At 45.0% G+C, this 19402-nt stretch overlaps 1 protein-coding gene across 4 annotated transcripts in view; it reads right to left on the reverse strand.

Annotated features, from left to right (window-relative positions):
• Positions 1 to 19402, reverse strand: part of COL26A1 (collagen type XXVI alpha 1 chain) — a 97711-nt gene that overhangs the window by 17630 nt on the left and 60679 nt on the right. For 3 of the 4 annotated variants that reach the window (XM_067472050.1, XM_067472049.1, XM_067472048.1), the window contains exons 4-8: positions 9079 to 9140; positions 7146 to 7299; positions 5248 to 5337; positions 4664 to 4825; positions 545 to 637 (exon numbers count right to left, since the gene is read on the reverse strand). In XM_067472050.1, the coding sequence (XP_067328151.1) occupies positions 545 to 637; positions 4664 to 4825; positions 5248 to 5337; positions 7146 to 7299; positions 9079 to 9140 (561 nt within the window). The remainder of the gene's footprint in view (positions 1 to 544; positions 638 to 4663; positions 4826 to 5247; positions 5338 to 7145; positions 7300 to 9078; positions 9141 to 19402) is intronic. The other variant, XM_067472051.1, reaches the window with a different exon arrangement.

The raw sequence follows: 19402 nt of genomic DNA on the forward strand, positions 1-19402 counted from the left end.
TCCCAGGTTGAGAAACACTTCATTAGCACAATGCAAGGTTTTCATCTCAGGGTGGGTCGAGAATGGAATGGGATCCCAAGAGTGTTTAGATGGCCCTCCAGACCTCCACAACCACAGAAAACATTGAACAGCCCAGGCCAGAACCCTCTTCATGGAACCCAAATAGTCACTTCTTTCCAGGATGAATAAGAGCAATCATTGGGGAGAAGCACCCTTTGGGTTCGGTCCCTCAACCAATCTAATAGTATTATCTTTTAGCCCACATGCAAGAAGATCATGGGGGACCTTTGTCGAAGGAAGACCTTCCTGGAATCAAAAGATGCTCCACCCACAGCATTCCCTGCATCTACCAAGCTTGTAACTCCATCAGAAAAGGAGATGAGTCTGGCATGACTTGTTTTTGAGGAATCCATGCTGACTTTGAGGGATCATAGCATTATTTTCTAAGTAACTGAAGTGTTGGACACTCTTCCAGGCGGAGGACAACCTATGGGGTGGCCTTCTTGCTCTTGTCCACCCACAAGTGTTTCTCCTGGCCTCTTACCTGGCAGTCCAATGGGGCCCGGAGCACCCCGAGGCCCGGGCAAACCAGCCAGGATGGTGTCGATGACGGTGGACGCCAGCTGAGCCTCGCCATCTGTATCCAAAAGGAGGGGAAAACAGGGGAGGAAGTCAATAGACCTGAACACAGTCCTGAAACTGACTGTCAAAGGCTTTCAGGGCTGGAATCACTGGGGTGGTTGTTGTGAGGTTTCTGGGTAGCAGACTAAGTCAGTCAGAAAAATCGGCCATAGCACAGCACATGCTAAGGCAAACTGGGAACAGAAAATTATTCCTTGAGAGCACAGAAATCTCTATTAGCAACTCTATTATTCTAATCTCAACTCTGTAATTCTTTGACGTTCTGGACCACACCGACAACCGCTTTGTCAGACTACACAGAGATCTCAGCCAGCATTTGGAAACAATAAACATTGACAAAATCACAATCTGTCAACTGCAAAAGGCCACCTGACTTGGATCTGTGCGCATCATTCAAAAATACATCACACAGTCCTAGACACTTGGGAAGTGTTTGACTTGTGATTTTGTGATACGAAATCCAGCATATAGATCTCGTTTGCTGTGACATACTGTGCTTTTGTGTCAGTAAAATAATAATAATTATTATTTAAATTGTGTCAAAAGGGACTTGAGAAACTGCAAGTCGCTTCTGGTGTGAGAGAATTGGCCATCTGCAAGGACGTTGCCCAGGGGACGTTGCCCGGATGTTTTACCATCCTGTGGGAGGCTTCTCTCATGTTCCTGCATGAGAAGCTTTTCGGAGCCTCCGGTGGCGCAGTGGGTTAAACCCTTGTGCCAGCAGGACTGAAGACCGACAGGTCGCAGGTTCAAATCCGGGGAGAGGTGGATGAGCTCCCTCTATCAGCTCCAGCTCCTCATGCGGGGACATGAGAGAAGCCTCCCACAAGGGTGATAAAAACATCAAATCATCCGGGCGTCCCCTGGGCAACGTCCTTGCAGACGGTCAATTCTCTCACACCAGAAGCAACTTGCAGTTCCTCAAGTTGCTCCTGACATGTCAAAAAAACCAAAACAAAAACAAAACAAAAACAAAACCCCGCCTTGTGGATTCGAACCACTGACCTTCAGGTCAGCAGTTCAGCCAGCAGAAGGGTTAAACCCATTGTGCCACCGTGGCTCCAGGAGCCCCCGGTGGCGCAGTGGGTTAAACCCTTGTGCCGGCATAGGACTGAAGATCATCAGGTTGGAGGTTCGAATCCTGGAGAACGCGGATGAGCTTCCTTTCTGTCATCTCCAGCTCCCCATGTGGGGACATGTGAGAAGCCTCCCACAAGGAGGGTAAAACATCAAAACATCCGGGCAACATCTTCTGGGCAACGTCCTTGCAGACGGGCAATTCTCTCACACCAGAAGCAACTTGTCGTTTCTCAAGTCGATCCTGACACACACACACACAAATGTGGCTCTAATAATAATCAGCATCATAGAGTCACACTGGAGCACCTTCCGATTCCAAGAGAGAAAGTACGACTCAAATCTGCAAAAGCAAAACCCTCAAATGTGGATTGCTTTTAACTGCCGTATATCAACCCATCTGTGGCTCTGGGTGTGAAAAACAGATCAGCGCTCTTTCTCAGAAGGAGATGTAAACCTTCAACTGGCTTTCTGCTTCCCTCTGCTGACGGAAACTTGGAATCCCATGCCAGCATAATCTCCTTTATTCTGGGGGAATGTGCTTTAAAGGGAACAAGGTCCTGCGGAATCCGCTTCTCCTGTCGGATGCGAATGTGGAAGGTAACGGGGGAAACGGTCGTGATCGGATGCACCCAACGTTTAGGCAATGTGAGCAAAGCACGCCTGGCATCACCGGGCCATGAACAGCATTCTGTTGTGAAATCTTATGTTGACAGCGAACACGGATTCATTGCAGAAAACGGCCGCCCAAATGTTGCTTTCCTCCCTTTTGGCTAGGAAATCTGGCTATTGAACCGCAATTAATTTGCTTCCCATCTCAATAATTTATATCTGATGTCTTCAGTTGATTAAAAATACATCTGCTCTGCTCTTTACCTCCGGGAGAGAATGAGAACGTCTCAATCCCAAAGATAAAAGTGGGATGCAAATAAATATATCTATACATATTAGAGATGTGCAAAATTGTCGTTAGTCTCGTAAGTCATTGGTAATTTGTTAAGATCCGTGCAAACGAATCGCTGTTAAGAAACATCTAAAAAAGGGGGGGGGGGGGAGAAAAATTAAAAATCAAAATATTCACCAATAATTTTTGTTTACTTATTTTATTTTATTCACAGTATTTTTACACTGCTTTTCTCACCCCGAGGGGGACTCAAAGCGGTTGTTAGGATTCTGTAACACTGGGAAGCCTCCCAAAGTTAGCTTAATTTTCAGTATAAGCCTTAAGCAATTTTGGCAAAGCCAAAGTGGCCATTTCTATTTGCCGGTCGCCATAAGGAAGGGCAGCTGGGCAAGAGACTGAGATCACAGCATCCTGGGAAATGTAGTTTGGGAAAGCGAGGCCCCCTGTGGCCGAGAATGCAAAAAGCCCTGCCCTAAACTACGTTTCCCGGAATGCTGTGTTCTTAGTCTCCCGCCCAGTTGGAACGTAACCCCCGCGATAAGTGAGGAAACAGTGTAACACTTTCGAACCAGGAACAAAAATATTTTTCAAGTTTTGTTACATGGTGTGATTTGTGGAGTTGATTACTATGCTCTCTCTAAGAATCTCCAGATCCTCCAGGCAACTGTACGGTGTTGGTTGGTGATTCTATTTCAGTTTCTGATTTTCCGAAAAGCTTTAGATCATCCATGTACAGCAAGTGGGAAATTTTGGGTGAATTTCTTGCTGTTTGATAGCCCAGGTTTGTTTTCTGTAGAATTACTGACAGTGTGATCATTGCAATGATGAAAAGCAATGGTGACAGTGAGTCGCCTTGGAAAATTCCTCTTGAAGTTAACAGTTCCATAGCTTTCATTGCCCACGAACAACTCAGTTTTCCTTTATTTCATTGCATTTTGGGTGAACTTTCTAATATTTTCACAAACCCCGATGACATCTAGACATTTGATAATCCAACAATGTGGCAGTGAGTCAAATGCTTTTTTGTAATCAATCCAAGTTGTATAGAGATTTATTTTGCGGCTTTTGCAATTCTCCAGTCTCATTTTGTCAATTAGAAGTTGATCTTTCATGCCCCTACTTCTTCTTTTATTGCCTTTTTGTTCTACTGGCAAGATGTTATTTTCCTCCAAGTAATCCTGGATTTGATCAGCTATTATGCCTGTCAGCAGTTTGAGTCGCCTGATGGCTGAGAAGAGCGGTATACAAGTAAAGTAAATAAATAAACATGGTAGGCAAACATGTTATTGGCCTGTAGTTTCCTGGTATTATCCCTTTTGCTGGATCCTTCTGTATCAAATATGCCTTCCCAGTTGCTATCCATTTGCTGATGTTTCCAGTTTGCAGCATCTCATTGAATTGTTCGGCCATTTTTTAGTGCAAGCTAATCAGATATTTAAACCAAAATCTGCGCAGTTGATCATTGCGAGGTGATGTTCAGTTCTTGACTTTCTTCACTCTTTCAGTGATCATTTCTGTTATTTCAAAGGTTCTCATTTTGTTCTCTAAAAATTTTCATAGTCTTTTATCCACTCAGCTTTTTTGTTGTAACCTTTTTCTGTTTCCCACAGATTTTTCCAGAATGCATCTGTAGCTGTTTTTTCTGGTTTTTCATTATTCACAGCCACCTGCTGATTCAGACTCTGGTAGAACCACCTCTGATCAGATAGGAAGAGATGATTTTGTTTGTATTGGATGCATTGTATTTTATTATTATTTTACGGACACAAAACCACAGTATGTCACAGCAAACGAGATCTATATGCTGGATTTCGTATAAAAAAAAATCACAAGTCGAACACTTCCCAAGCGTTTAGGACTGTGTGATGTATTTTCGAATGATGCACGCAGATCCAAGTAAGGCTTTTGCAGTTGTATTGTATTGTTGTTGTTATTATTATTATTAACTTTATTTATACTCCGCCTTTCTCCTCATGAGGACTCAAGGCCCTTGGCTCACAATCCCATGGCTCCCGTTCAGAACGTAAGGGAGAAACCTACTTTCTTTCTCCGCATTGGGTTGGAGCGAGTACAGGACTCCCTGTTGGAACGTCAAAGGCAGGCTGGGAGACGCGGCTTGGCCCTGTGGACCCGGAGGCCCAGGGGGTCCTGGGATCCCCGTCTCGCCCGGATATCCTCTCGGTCCTGGAGGTCCAAGCACACCTGGAATTCAGAACATAAGAGACATTAGGGTTTGTTTATTTGTTTGTTTTACTTACTGGAAGCACACTAATATGGCAGGGATTTTTCACAGGGACATGTGAAACGATCCGAGTGTGGTCAAGGTGGCAAATGTTTGCAAGAAAGAAAGTACAGACAAACAAGGAAAGGCTGCGGGAGTGTGCTTATTAGGCCTGTGCAAAATTATTGCTAGTCCTTGTAAATTGGATGAAATTTATTAAATTATATTATAATAACCAAATTTTCATTAAGGATATTTTACAAACGAAATGCTGGCACCTCCTTGTTTTGTAATGAGTTTTGAAAAAATTGTTTTATCGACTGCACATCCCTAATACTTATTCCTGAGCCCATTGGGAAGGCCAAGATTTTGCATTCCGCGTGCATTTCTGCGTAAGGCTCACCTGGTGATCCGGACAGCCCTCTGTCGCCATTCTCTCCTTTCTCACCTTTGGGGCCTTGAGGCCCTGGTTTCCCAACCGGCCCTGGGAGCCCTGTAAAGATCCACGCAAAACGTTCAATCGTGACCACACCAGATGAATGGATAACCTTGATAAATTAACTTTAATTCTACAACGAGATAATACAGAAAAACTGCAAGAAGAATGGGAACCTTTTATGGATTTTAGACAAAAACCAGAAGAACATGACTGCAATAGGATTTGCAAACGATAAGTATTATGACATAATAAATTGGAATAAATTATATAACTTTCATATTCTTAAGCCAAAAATAAATAAATAAATATAATTGTTGAGTTAATATTTTGAATTAAAGTAGAAAAGTGTACAAATTCAAGAAGCTTCTTCCTTCTCTACCCCCCTGTTGCGCCAACTCCACTGGCTACCGATCTGCTACCGGGCTGAATTCAAAGTGCTGACGTTGGCATTTAAAGCCCTAAACGGTTCTGGCCCAAGCTACCTATCCGACCGCATCTCTGCCTATGAACCCACCAGGACTTTGAGATCTTCCGGGGAGACCCTGCTCTCAATCCCGCCTGCTTCTCAAGCACGGCTGGCGGGGACGAGAGATAGGGCCTTCTCGGTGGTGGCTCCTCGGCTGTGGAACGCGCTTCCTACAGACATTAGACTAGCACCATCTCTAATGGTATTCCGCAAAAAAGTGAAGACCTGGCTGTTTGAGCAGGCGTTCGAATAATTAGTGCAATTATTGGTTAATGAACACTGGAATGGAACAATGGATGACGAATCTGGAACATGTTTTTGATGACGAGACGACAGTGAATGGGTATTGTAGTAACTTTATTAATTGTGTAATGTGTTAGGTTGTTAACTGTTTTTATACTGTAGCACTGAATTTTTGCTGTTTGTATTTGTTGTGAACCACTGTGAGTTGCCTTCGGGCTGAGAACAGCGGTATATATGTAAGGTAAATAAATAAATAATAACTGTAATAACTGTAATATTCTTGGACTGCAACTCCCAGCAGTCCTCCTGATCTACCAACCTACTGACCTATCTCCATCTAATCTAATCTATCTGGAGGATTGCTGGGAGTTGTAGTCCAGGAATAGGAAACTGGAAATATGCAGGAATTGGGATGCTCTCAAAGAAATCCAAGGAGAAGAAAGCTTGCAGCTTGGAAGCAATACATGTGGATCATCCTCATCTCCTAAAGGGTCTGGTCTAGGGGATGCTGGGAGCTGTAGTCCAGAAGAGAGAGTGGATATGCTATTGTGTGTTTTGTTTGCCGGGGGGAGTTGTTTTTGCACATGCGCTGTAGTGTCTTTTCGCTTTTTTGGCTTTTTAAGTTCCTTCCGCTGTGTTTTTCAGTGTTTTTGTGAGTGATGGTCACTCGTTGGCCTGAGAGGTATATTGTGTCCAAATTTGGTGTCAATTCATCAAGATTTTGGCGGTGGCCAGGGGAGCATTCATAGAATCATAGAATCCAAAAGTTGGAAGAGACCTGGTGGGCCATCCAGTCCAACCCCATTCTGCCAAGAAGCAGGACAATCACACTCAAAGCACCCCGACAGAGGGGAACAAATCGGAAAATACAGTTTTTGATTTAACTCCAGACAGCATGGCCTTTAGTGACTTGTAGTCCCACCAAAGTAACTTTCCAATCCTTGGGAATGTGCAAACAGAGAGCATTTTCAACACATACCGAAGGCCATATCCCCGATACATGGTTAAATGGCAATTTCCATTTAATGGAGCGACTAGAACAGATTTGTGAGTAAACACATACAGAAGGGACTCAAGTGAAAGATAGACCAATTTCTTCGTGTGCAATGCTACACCGTAGCAAGAAAGACAAAACATCATGCGGTGCGCTCACCTATAGCTCCCATGGGTTTCCTCAGCACGGTCCCCGGGTTGGCCAGAGGAATGGCGTCCGGCACCAAGTCGTCATACCATGTCGCTGTCGTCCTTGCCATAGGAAGGTCGTTCCCTGACGGCCGAGCTCTCTCCGCAGCCTCAAGCAGGAGGATCTGGACAGAACCACCAGAGTAGATTTGATGTGGATGACGAGGACGGTTTTAAATGGTGTATTTTAATATTTTGATATTTTTTTTATGTATGTGTATGTGAATTTGTGTCCCGGCATTGAATGTTTGCCGTGTATATGCTGTGCTCTGCCCTGAGTCCCCTTCGGGGTGAGAAGGGTGGAATATAAATGTTTTAAACAATAAATAATAATAATAATAATAATAATAATAATATAACAAATAAAGGAGAAGGAGATGGAGATGGGAATAGGAATGGGTATGGGGGTAGAGAAAGAGAGGGAAAGGGAGATGGAGGAAGAGGAAGAGGAGATGAAGGAGATGGAGATGGCGGAGGAAGAGGAGATGGAAGAGGAGATTGGGGTGGAGATGGAAATGGAGGAGGAGACAGAAGAGGAGAAGGATGAAGATGGAGGAGGAGGAGGAGAAGGAGAAGAATGAGATGGAGATAATTATGGAGATGGAAGAGAAGGGGAAGGGGATGGGATGGAGATGATGGAGAAGGAGAGGGAGGAGATTCCACCTGAGCATTCCTGTGAGAGCTGTTCAGCAGTGGAACTCTCTATCTCTTTCGGAGTGTGGTGGAGGATACTTCTTTAGAGGCTTTTAAGAAGAAGCTGGATGGCCATCTGTCAGGGGTGCTTTGAATAGGATTTACCTGCTTCTTGGCAAGGGGTTGGACCAGATGCCCTACGAGGTCTCTTTTAACTCAATGATTCTAGGAGGAGGCAAAGGAGATGGAGGAGGAGAGGGGATGGGGATGAAGGTGGAGACAGAAGGAGAGAGGGAGCTGGAGCAAGAGGAAAAGGAGGAGATGGAGCAGGAGAAGGAGTTGGAGAAGGAGAAAGAGATGGAGGAGGGGAGGAGAGGAAATAGAGGAGGATGAGAGAAAGGAGATGGATATGGAGGAGAAGGGGAAGGAGATGGAGACAGAAGGGGAGTGGAGATGGAGGAAGAGGAAAAGGAAATGGAGGAGGAGGAGGAGTTGGAGAAGGAGAAAGGGAGACAGAGAAGGAGGAGGAGATGAAATGGAGGAGGATGAGAAAAAGGAGATGGAGATGGAGGAGAAGGAGATGGTGACCATGGCAAAGGAGAAGAAGAAGGTTCTAGGGTGCATCCATAGACATGGTGTTTAGATCGAGGGAGGTCATAGTCCCACTCACTTTTGCTTTGCTCAGACCTTATCTGGAACAACAGCTCCGAGTCCAGTTGTGGGCCAAGCAATTCAAGAAGGAGATGGACAAGACGGAAGTGTCCAGAGAATGGTGATAAAAATGATCAAAGGTTTAGAAAACCAAGACCTATGAAGAGCGGCTGAAAGAACAAAGTATGTTCAGTTTGGAGAAAGGAAGGCTGAGAGGAGAGGCATGAGAGGCATGTTTCAATATTTGAAAAGAGGTGACATTGAGGAGGAAGGAAAGTTGTTTTCTGCTGCTCTGGAGACATCATGTTGATTTATCCTGATTTATCGGCCATGTAAAGAGCCTTCAAGGCATGTTCTGAGGCACAAACTACAAGAAAGGAGATTCCACCTGAACATTAGGAAGAACTTCCTGACTGTGAGATTTGTTTAGCAGTGGAACTCTCTGCCTCGGAATGTGGTGGAGGCTCCTTCTTTGGAGGCTTTGAAGCAGAGGCTGGATGGCCATCTGCCAGGGGTGCTTTGAATGCAATTTTCCTTCCTCTTGGCAGAATGGGGTTGGACTGGATGATAGCCCACCAGGTCTCTTCCAACTTTATGATTCTAATGGAAAGCTATCTTACCTTTGTTTCGAGGGTGTTCAGTCTCGCCGTCATATCGGTGAGTTTTGTGCAATTCATACATTCTAAAAGATAAAAAGAAAGCCACGGATGAGGTTCCGTTACAAGTGAATAGCATTCTAGAGCACAGTACGACCTCTGTGTCTGAACATACTGTGCAACTAGAGTACATCCATTGCTTCAATGGGATTTTACCGATATTTGAATTCACCATTCCACAAATGAGTGGGGACAAATAAATCCCATATATATATATATATATATATATATATATATATATATGAGAGAGAGAACATCTGTCTAGGAATCTCTAGGTCCTACAGCCGTGACTCTGTGGCCAACATCCAACAGAAGACTTCTTGTGGAAGACCTAGAGATCCCTAGAGAAGACATGCAAATGGTTCGATATCAAACACACCACTAGATGGCAACATCCACTAAGTTTTGCTGAGGGATGGTGGAGGAAGACTATACCTCTAAGTAACAAAATTTGAAAAAAATCTTGTTCCTGGTTTGAAATTATTTCCTGCTTAATTGTACGGTCCTTACTTTGAAAGTCGTTGCCCGACTCCAGAAATTTCGTTTTTGTGGCCACCATAAACTATCTTCCATTGGTTGAGATAGTCATGGAAAAACTATGGCGTAATGTGCTACAGCAAGATGATGTCCCTCCCGCAAAGACAAGATTTTGGTAATTTAATACATTTTCCTCATATTTTTTTTTTATGATCGAGCCAGTTAGGTAATGATATTGATAACCCAGCAACGAAAATAATGTGATATTGTTTTGGAGAGGGAAGGATGGATGATGGACCCTTTTCCAATGGAACAGTGTCTCATTACAAGGACTGTGAGACGTGGAGCTTGGTGACGCCTCCCTCTTTGGAGGTTTTTCAACAGGGGCTGGTGGCCATCTGTCGGGAGGGATCGGATTGTGTTTTCCTGCCTGGCAGAGAGTTGTGTTTCTTCCAACGCTGTGATTCCATGACTCTGTCCGAATGTATTCTCCCCTATGAACCATCTAGGTTGTTAAGATCGTCTGGAGGGGCCCTGCTCTCGGTCCCACCGGCCTATCAGGCGCGTCTGGTGGGGACGAAGGACAGGGCCTTCTCGGTGCTGCCCCTCAACTCTGGAACTCTCTCCCACTGGAGATCAGAACTGCCCCCTCCATTCTGTTGTTCAGAAAACGGGTGAAAACCTGGCTATGGGGTTTGGCTTTCGACGAGTGAATCAATATTTCTGTGATCGGATAGATGACGATGAATGATGGACAACGAATTCACTATGACGACTGACCATTGTTATTATGTGATTGCATTTTGCTGTTATAACGTTTTAATTGAATTATGTTATATGATGTTTTTAATGATTGTTTTGTGATTTTATTGTTGGAAACCGGCCCAGGGGAGAAGACCAGTATACAAAATTGCTAAATAAATAAACATCTAGTATACAATATTCTTGGAATGTACTTACTTATTTACTTAGGCAATCCCTCATAGCTCGAGGATGATGGTCTTCCAGATGTGGTGTCTTGGTGGTGGGTCCATAGGTGGCTGTGGAGCCCTATTCTTGATCCACATGTTCTCCCACAGTGAGGACATCGGTTTCCAGACAGAAGGCAGTCACGGTCAGGGTTGGTTTGATGCACCTTCCTCTTGGCACGTTTCTCTCTTTCGCCCTCCATTGGTCCGTCTTCACATTCTACAGCACTGCTGGTCACAGCTGACCTCCAGTTAGTGCGCTCAAGAGCCAGGGCTTCCCAGTTCTCAGTGTCTATGCCACAGTTTTTGAGGTTGGCTTTAAGCCCATCTTTAAACTCTTTTCAGGTCCTCTAACATTTTGTTTCCCGTTCTTGAGTTCAGAGTAGAGTAACTGCTTTAGGAGACGGTGGTCGGGTATTCGGACAATGTGGCCTTCAGTCCAGCGCAGTTGATGGCGGAGAACCATCGCTTCAGTGCTGGTGGTTCTTGCTTCTTCCAGCATGCTGACATTTGTCTGCTTGTCTTCCCAAGAGATTTGCAGAATTTTCCAGGGACAATGTTGATGGAATCGTTCCAGGAGTTTAGTGTGACGTCTGTAGACAGTCCACGTTTCACAGGCGTATAACAGGGTTGGGAGGACAATGGCTTTATAAACAAGCACCTTGGTCTCCCTACGGATGTCCCGGTCCGCAAACACTCTCTGCTTCATTCAGAAGAATGCTGCACTCGCAGAGCTCACGCGGTGTTGTATTTCAGTGCCAATGGTGACTTTTGTGGAGGGGTGGCTGCCAAGGGAGCAAAAATGGTCAGCATTTTCTAATGTTGCACCATTAAGCTGTATTTCCGGCATTGGAGAGGGATTGGCTGCGGACCACTGGTGGTCCATGGACCACAGGTTGGGAACTACTGCTTTAGAAACACTTTAGAAATAAAGTACCAGCATCAACCAGTTTTGGAAGTAATTTTGAACCATTTTTAATCAATCGCACATCTTTAGTGCGTTTGTAACGTCCTTGCAGACGGCCAATTCTCTCACACCTGAAGCGACTTGCAGTTTCTCAAGTCTTTCCTGGCACGACAAAAAAGTGCATATTGTTAGGGAAAACTACCCTAAAATATACAGCAGAGCATCCAAAAACAAACAGGATACGAAAGTTGAGCATCAGCACATTGGTGAGCAGAGTGTGAAGTGCTGTGCGATGTGGCTGTACAGAATTTAGAGCTTAGACAGGCAAAGATGCAGAGTCCAATCTCCCTCCTTCACTTGTTGGATAAATGCAGTTTGACACTGCCTTGGTTCCATGCAATGGGAGTCCTGGAAGTCATAGTTTGACAAGGTCTTCCACCTTCTCCAATACGAAAAACGGGTTGGAAAGCAGGTTTAGCGTTGCATGTGTTTCGCAAATCTTTTTAAAAACGAGACGAGAGGAAGGAAAAAATATCTTCTGTCGAATCTGTGCCAAAGTAGTAATATGCTTTCACTTGGAAACGGAGTTTCCACCTGCTCCTGACAACTACTATTTTAATCCTTGATTTATATACGAGTTTTGGGGCCAAACTCAGTATGGTATTTTAAGAGCTTGACAATCGGTGCGGAATGATTTAATTTAACCCGAAGGATTCCTCTGCATCGGGGCTGCTTCGAGAGGAGAAAACGATTGCTAGGGAGCTTGGGTGGATAGTAAACACAAGCAAAGTTTCTGGGGTAGAACAACTACTTTTACCCACGACTGCTTTCACTCAGGACTGCTTTCACCCATGACTGCTTCCACCCACAACTTCTTCCACCCATAATTTTCACCCATAACTGCTTCCACCCACAACTACTTCCACCCACAACTGCTTCCACCCACAACTGTTTTCACCCATGACTACTTACACCCACGACCGCTTCCACCCAGGACTACTTACACCCACCACTGCTTCCACCCATGACTGCTTTCCCCCACGACTGCTTTCCCCCACGACTGCTTCCACCCATGACTGCTTCCACCCAGGACTGCTTCCACCCACGACTGCTTTCACCCACGACTGCTTACACCCACGACTGCTTACACCCACGACTGCTTTCTCCCACGACTGCTTTCTCCCACGACTGCTTTCCCCCACGATTGCTTTCCCCCACGACTGCTTTCCCCCACGATTGCTTTCCCCCACGACTGCTTTCCCCACGACTGCTTTCCCCCACGACTACTTTCACTCACGACTACTTCCACCCATGACTACTTCCACCCATGACTACTTTCACCCACGACTGCTTCCACCCACGACTGCTTTCACCCACAACTGCTTCCACCCACATCTACTTCCACCCACATGTACTTCCACCCACGACTGCTTTCACCCACGACTGCTTCCACCCATGACTGCTTCCACCCACGACTGCTTCCAACCACAATTTTCACCTACAACTGTTTCCACCCATGACTGCTTCCACGCACGACTGCTTTCACCCACATCTACTTCCACCCACGACTGCTTTCACCCACGACTACTTACACCCACGACTGCTTCCACCCACGACTGCTTTCCCCCACGACTGCTTTCCCCCACAACTGCTTCCACCCAGGACTGCTTCCACCCAGGACTGCTTTCACCCAGGACTGCTTTCACCCAGGACTGCTTTCACCCACGACTACTTTCACCCATGACTACTTCCACCCATGACTACTTCCACCCATGACTTCTTTCCCCCATGACTGCTTTCCCCCACGACTGCTTTCCCTCACAACTGTTTCACCCAGGACTGCTTCCACCCAGGACTGCTTTCCCCCATGATTGCTTTCCCCCACGACTGCTTTCCCCCACGACTGCTTTCACCCACGACTGCTTCCACCCACAACTACTTCCACTCACAACTGCTTTCACCTACAACTTCTTTCATCCACGACTGCTTTCACCCACAACTACCCTGATATCAATGGGAAGATTTGAAGGAAACATGAGCTTGAACTGATGGATCGTGGCCTCTGTTGCAAACCAAACCCAAACTCCTGTCAAGACCTGGGAAGCCAAAGGATGGCTGTTACTCTTCAGCTCCAGGCCCCAGGCCCCAAAACAGACAATGCTACATTCCAGGCTGCGTTTGTGACCAACGTATCGCATTTCCAGCTGCCATGAAAGAGGAAGGAGAAATCTTAATCCCCTCTTTATTTCCTCTACAGCAAAGCTTTATGTTAAGCAGATGTTTACGTCTTGCGCCGTGAACGAGACCTTATGGGCTATCTGTCTGCCTGGGTCTGTTTTGCCTCCAGGAGAGATCCTCCTTGCATCCCAAACAAATGGGAAACGGAAGGAGAACACAAATGCTTACTTACTTAGGCAATCCCTTATAGTCCGAGGATGATGGTCTTCCAAGTGATGTGTCTTGGTGGTGGATACGTAGGTGGCGGTGGAGCCATATTCTTGACCTGCATGTTCTCCCGCAGTGAAGGCATTGGTTTCCAGGTGGAAGGCGGTCCCAGTCAGGGTTGGCTTGACATGCCTTCCTCTTGGCACATTTCTCTCGTTCGTCCTCCATTCGTGCCTCTTCAAATTCTGCAGCACTGCTGGTCACAGCTGACCTCCAGCTGGAGCGCTCACGGGCCAGGGCTTCCCAGTTCTTGGCGTGTACGCCACAGTTTTTAAAGTTGGCTTTGAGCCCATCTTTCCGTCTCTTTTCCTGTCCACCAACATTGTGTTTCCCATTCTTGAGTTCGGAGTAAAGCAACTGCTTTGGGAGACGATGGTCGGGCATTTGGGCAACGTGACCTTCAGTCCAGTGAAGTTGATGGCGGAGGACCATCGCTTCAGTGTTGGTGGTCTTTGCTTCTTCCAGCATGCTGACATTGTCTGCCTGTCTTCCCAAGAGATTTGCAGGGGTTTTTGGAGGCAGTGCTGATTTGATCGTTCCAGGAGTTGAGCGTGACATCTGTAGACAGTCCACATTTTACAGGTGTAGAACAGGGCTGGAAGGACAATAGCTTTCTAAACAAGCCCCTTGGTCTCCCCACGGATGTCCCAGTCCTCAAACACTCTCTGCTTCATTTGGAAGAATGCTGCACTCGCAGAGCTCAGGCGGTGTTGTATTTCGGTGTCAATATTGACTTTTTGGAGAGGTGGCTGCCAGGGAAGTGGAAATGGTCAACATTTTCTAATGTTACACCATTAAGCTGTATTTCTGGCATTGGAGAGGGACTGGCTGGTGACTGTTGGAAGAGCACTTTAGTTTTCTCTGTTCAATGACAGACAGAGTTTCTCGTATGCTTCTGCAAAGGTGTTTAGAGTGGCTTGTAGGTCTTCTTCTGAACACGCACAGACAACGTTGTCATCAGCATATTGGAGTTCTATAACATATGTATTGTCGAAGGCTTTCATGGCTGGAATCACTAGGTTCTTGTGGGTTTTTTTGGGCTATAGGGCCATGTTCTAGAGGCATTTCTCCAGACGTTTCGCCTGCATCTATGGCAAGCATCCTCAGAGGTAGTGAGGTGACATAACATATGTTGTTGTAACCTTGGTTTTGGCTTTCAGTCTGCTGATGTTAAATAGCTTGCCATCTGTCCGATAGATAGAGGATTTCCACTCCAGTGGGAAGCTTCCCATTTCAGACTTAGGTTGATGCTGAGTGAGGGCCGGTTTAATGACCTTGGAGGGCCTTATTTTGAGAACCCCTGGTCTACAGCAAAAGAAAGATAACAAACCGTTATCTTGTGGGGAAATGAAAAACAATGCTTCCCTGTCAGTTTCAGCCTTTGGAAAGGGTTCATAATGAGTTGTGGGAGATTAGTGTCTCAGTCGAGTCAACGTCTTTGATTCATGCCAGTTTCGTTTTCAAGTGCTCTATGTTTCATGTATCAAGTTGTTGCCAAATCTAAGTTTTTGCCTGAGAGTTCCTGCTGTTTTGTTCCATGTTTTCAAGTGCCTTGCTTCATGGATTTCTATGTACTGGTTTATTTTTAAAGTTTATGGTTTATCTTGGATTTTAGACTTTTGCTGTTTTACTAATTTTTTTACTGCTTGGGCTACATATCTATCTATCTATAAATGCTCTTTGCATAATGAGTACCATAAAAACAAAAGAACCAATGAACGAAATCACACCAAATTTGGCAACAAAACATCTCACAACACAAGGAGTGACCATCACTCAAAAAATTATGATTTTGTCATTTGGGAGTTGTAGTTGCTGGGATTTACAGTTCACCTACAATCAAAGAGCATTCTGAACTCCATCAACGATGGAATTGAACCAAACTTGGCACACAGAACTTCCATGACCAACAGAAAATACTGGAAGGGTTTGGTGTGCATTGAGCTTGAGTTTAGGAGTTGTAGTTCAACTGAATCCAGAGAAAACCTTGGACTCAAACAATGATGGATCTGGACCAAACTTGGCATAGATACTCAATATGCCCAAATGCAAACTGGTGGAGTTTGGGGAAAATAGGCTTTGACATTTGGGAGTTGTAGTTGTTGGGATTTATAGTTCACCTACAATCAAAGAGCATTCTGAACTCCACCAAGGATGGAATTGAACCAAACTCAGCACACAAACTCCCATGACCAACAGAAAATACTGGAAGGGTTTGGTGGGCATTGAGCTTGAGTTTGGGAGTTGTAGTTCACCTACATCCAGAGAGCACTGTGGACTCAAACAATGATGGATCTGGACCAAACTTGGCACAAGTACTCAATACACCGAAATATGAACACAGATGGAGTTTGGAGGAAATACACCTTGACATTTGCAAGTTGTAGTTACTGGGATATATAGTTCACCTACAATCAGAGCATTCTGAACCCCACTAACTACAGAATTGGGGCAAAGTTCCCACACAGAACTCCCATGACCATCAGAAAATACTTAAGGCCATCCAGTCCAACTCCCTTCAGCAGAAAGGTCAAAAAAACGTAATCAAATCCCTCTTGACAAAGAGCCATCCAGCCATAGATATAGATAGATATGATTCACACACAGAGAGAGATATAGTATGATAGATTTGAAAGGGACCCTTAAAGAAGGACTATGATATGTTGCATGTTCCAGGATGGGCAGACCAGACGCTCTCCACATCAACACTGACAAAGAAACAGCAAGAAATACTGTTTACCCACAAGCATCAAGACATTACATACACTAGAAACCAACACTTCTTCATTACTTTATTTTCCAGATCAACAGACTGGGCCACAGCGACACGTGGCAGGGGACAGCTAGTATTCTACAATAAACTGCTTGATGATTTTACCAAGCTGGTGTGGTGTTTCAAGTAAGAGGTGTTCCTGCTCTGGAGTGCAACAATGGATGTCTCTGAGCCGTCTGTAGATTGTATATTTTGTACGAAGACAGTGTTCGAGTCCTTTAGCGTCAATGAGGCAAGAGAGGAAGGAAGAGTGGGGGGAATGGAGAGTTACAGTTGTTGCAGATGTCTCTTTACCCATAACTGGGATGGCCATGGAAAGGAGACCCCCCCCCCCCCCACCCCAATACCAGCCCCAAAGCAACACTGATTGCAAAGTTATTGCTTCTTCCTTCTGAAGCAGACAAAGGTCAAGGAAGCCTCTCTCCAGCGGCTCCTGAGTCAATATCTCTCAGGAACCTGGGGGTGATATACTGTCCAGACGTCTCCTTGGGATCTCCTCGTCTTGAAAGCATTAAGAGAAGGGAAGCCGGCAGAAAAGGAGGAGGGGAACCCTGCAACCCTCCTGTCTTGACTTTGCACAAAGTCGGCATTCATTTCAAACACCTGGGATCCAGGGCCTTGCGATCTTGGAAGCCTGTCAAGAGGAGGAATAAAAGAGAGAGAAAAACCCAGGCCGTTGCTTCAAGAAGCGAGGGAATTGAAGGAAAAGCCTGACTCAAACCAGCAACAAATGTGAGAAATCGCAACGGAGAAGCCGTGGGATGTTTTCCAAGTACATCTGATACCGAAGCTGAAGCTGCCCTGAGCCAAAGAGGATTGGATACCAGAACGGCAGAAACACTGAGTTGTAAGAGACCACCGGATGAAGAGCTTGGTTATGCGGCCAGTTCAAGATCACAGTGACAATGAGTCCACTGATTTGGCCGAGAAAATCCCAAATTATTATTCCTCTATTATTCCACTTTTGAAATGTCCCGGCTTCTGTCTGCTTTTCAAGCTTTCTCCCTCTGTCCCCAGCATATTTAAATGGCTGCAAAGTGCTGAAGAGACATAGATTGGATTAACTGAAATCTGAGATACTGCTTAACAATATTTGCTAATAATAGCTTCCGTGGTATTTGCTAATGATAACTGCTTAACAAGTGTACTCAACAATAATTGCAAATGTGTATCATCACCGCTTCAATTTGCAAACAACACTGCGTGTATATTGATAATTGCATAATAGCTTATTTGTAGCAGCCTCCGAATGGGGCAGGTTGACCCAGTATGAAACTTCAAAGAACAGATTTGTGAGTTGTTTTGCTAAGACTACAAAGCTTAACTAACTAGAGTGAGGTATTTGGGAGTAGAAAACTGGTTGACACAGCAAGGCCACAAATCTTCTGATAAATGATGGGAAAAACTAGGAGGCCAATTAGCTAGAACTGACATGAGGGGTTCCAATACGAGCTCCAACTTTATTTGCTTTGTATTAAATGTTTTGCTTGCAGTCCAAGGTTTCAGGGATTCTGCAGAAGGGTGGCTTCCTTTGGTTGCAGTCATAGGGCAAGTCACCTGTCCATCATCGTTAAGTTTTGGTTCCGCCCCTTGCTCAGGGCAATTGGGAAGGGAAGGGAGCCATTTTTAGTTAGTCTCAGTAAGGAAAACTAATTTAGAAAAAAGCTTCAACCCGTAAGACTTTCCGGGGGAGAACAGTCTTAAGAGTACCCAAAGATTTCCAAAGATTTCCAGGGAAACAGCCCTAAAGCTTTGAGGAATTTCGGAGGGTAAACAGTTTGGAAGAACAAAGATCTCCAGCTGGAGAATTTACTGCTTTACTGGTAGGTCCACTCGGTGCTCGAGACTCAGTTCGACCCGGTAGCGGAGCCCACATCAGTAAGGCTTAGATTACAGTCAGCCTGGGAGAAGTTAAAAAGGGATTTTCCTTTAAAGTAAAGAAACAGTTATTGAAGACAATTGCCTGTCCCTCGTGGACAAGATTAGGAAGCCACCAGTTGCATAAAAGCCTGGAAGCATTTGTTTAACTTTATTGAAGACAAGAGAAGTTTCTGTTTGATTGTTAATTAATAAAAGACTTTGTTATACTTCACAAGCCATCTAAAGACCATTTGTGGTGGAAAATATTTGAGAACCTCTCTTCGGGGGCCCCTGGCTTCCCGCTGGGCAAAAGTTGCACGTCCTATATTAAAAGCAATTCATTACAGGCCCAGCGCATGACAGAACACGCATGCTCACAGCAATGAAATAATGATGTAATGGTTTAATGGTGACTGCACACAGAAGGGAAAAGTTTCTCAAGAAACAAACATTAAAAATGTCTATAAAAACAGAAGTTAAATTGAGGTGTGCCGTGATGTTCCCATTATGTGTAAACTCACCATACTTAATAAACACACTATAATGGAGATCTCCTGTATCTAGCAACTACATCGGCTCAATTTACCTGTCCGAATGCATCTTCCCCTATGAACCACCACAGAGATTAACCCTTCTGGGGAGGCCCTGCTCTCGGTCCTGCCACCATCACAGGCGCTGTGAAGGGGCGTAAAACTACTGGCACCTAATCTGTGAGGAAGCCCAGTAATTCTCAGCATCAATTTAGGAGCTGTTTTACAAAGAAGGATTTACTTATTTGATAGCGTAGCGTTTTCTGTCCCTGGTTTGGTTTTACGTCTTATGTAGGCTGTTTGACTTAGGAGAAACTGTATCAGGCAA

The sequence above is a fragment of the Anolis sagrei genome, chromosome 11, assembly GCF_037176765.1.
Source record: "Anolis sagrei isolate rAnoSag1 chromosome 11, rAnoSag1.mat, whole genome shotgun sequence".
Taxonomy (NCBI): domain Eukaryota; kingdom Metazoa; phylum Chordata; class Lepidosauria; order Squamata; family Dactyloidae; genus Anolis; species Anolis sagrei.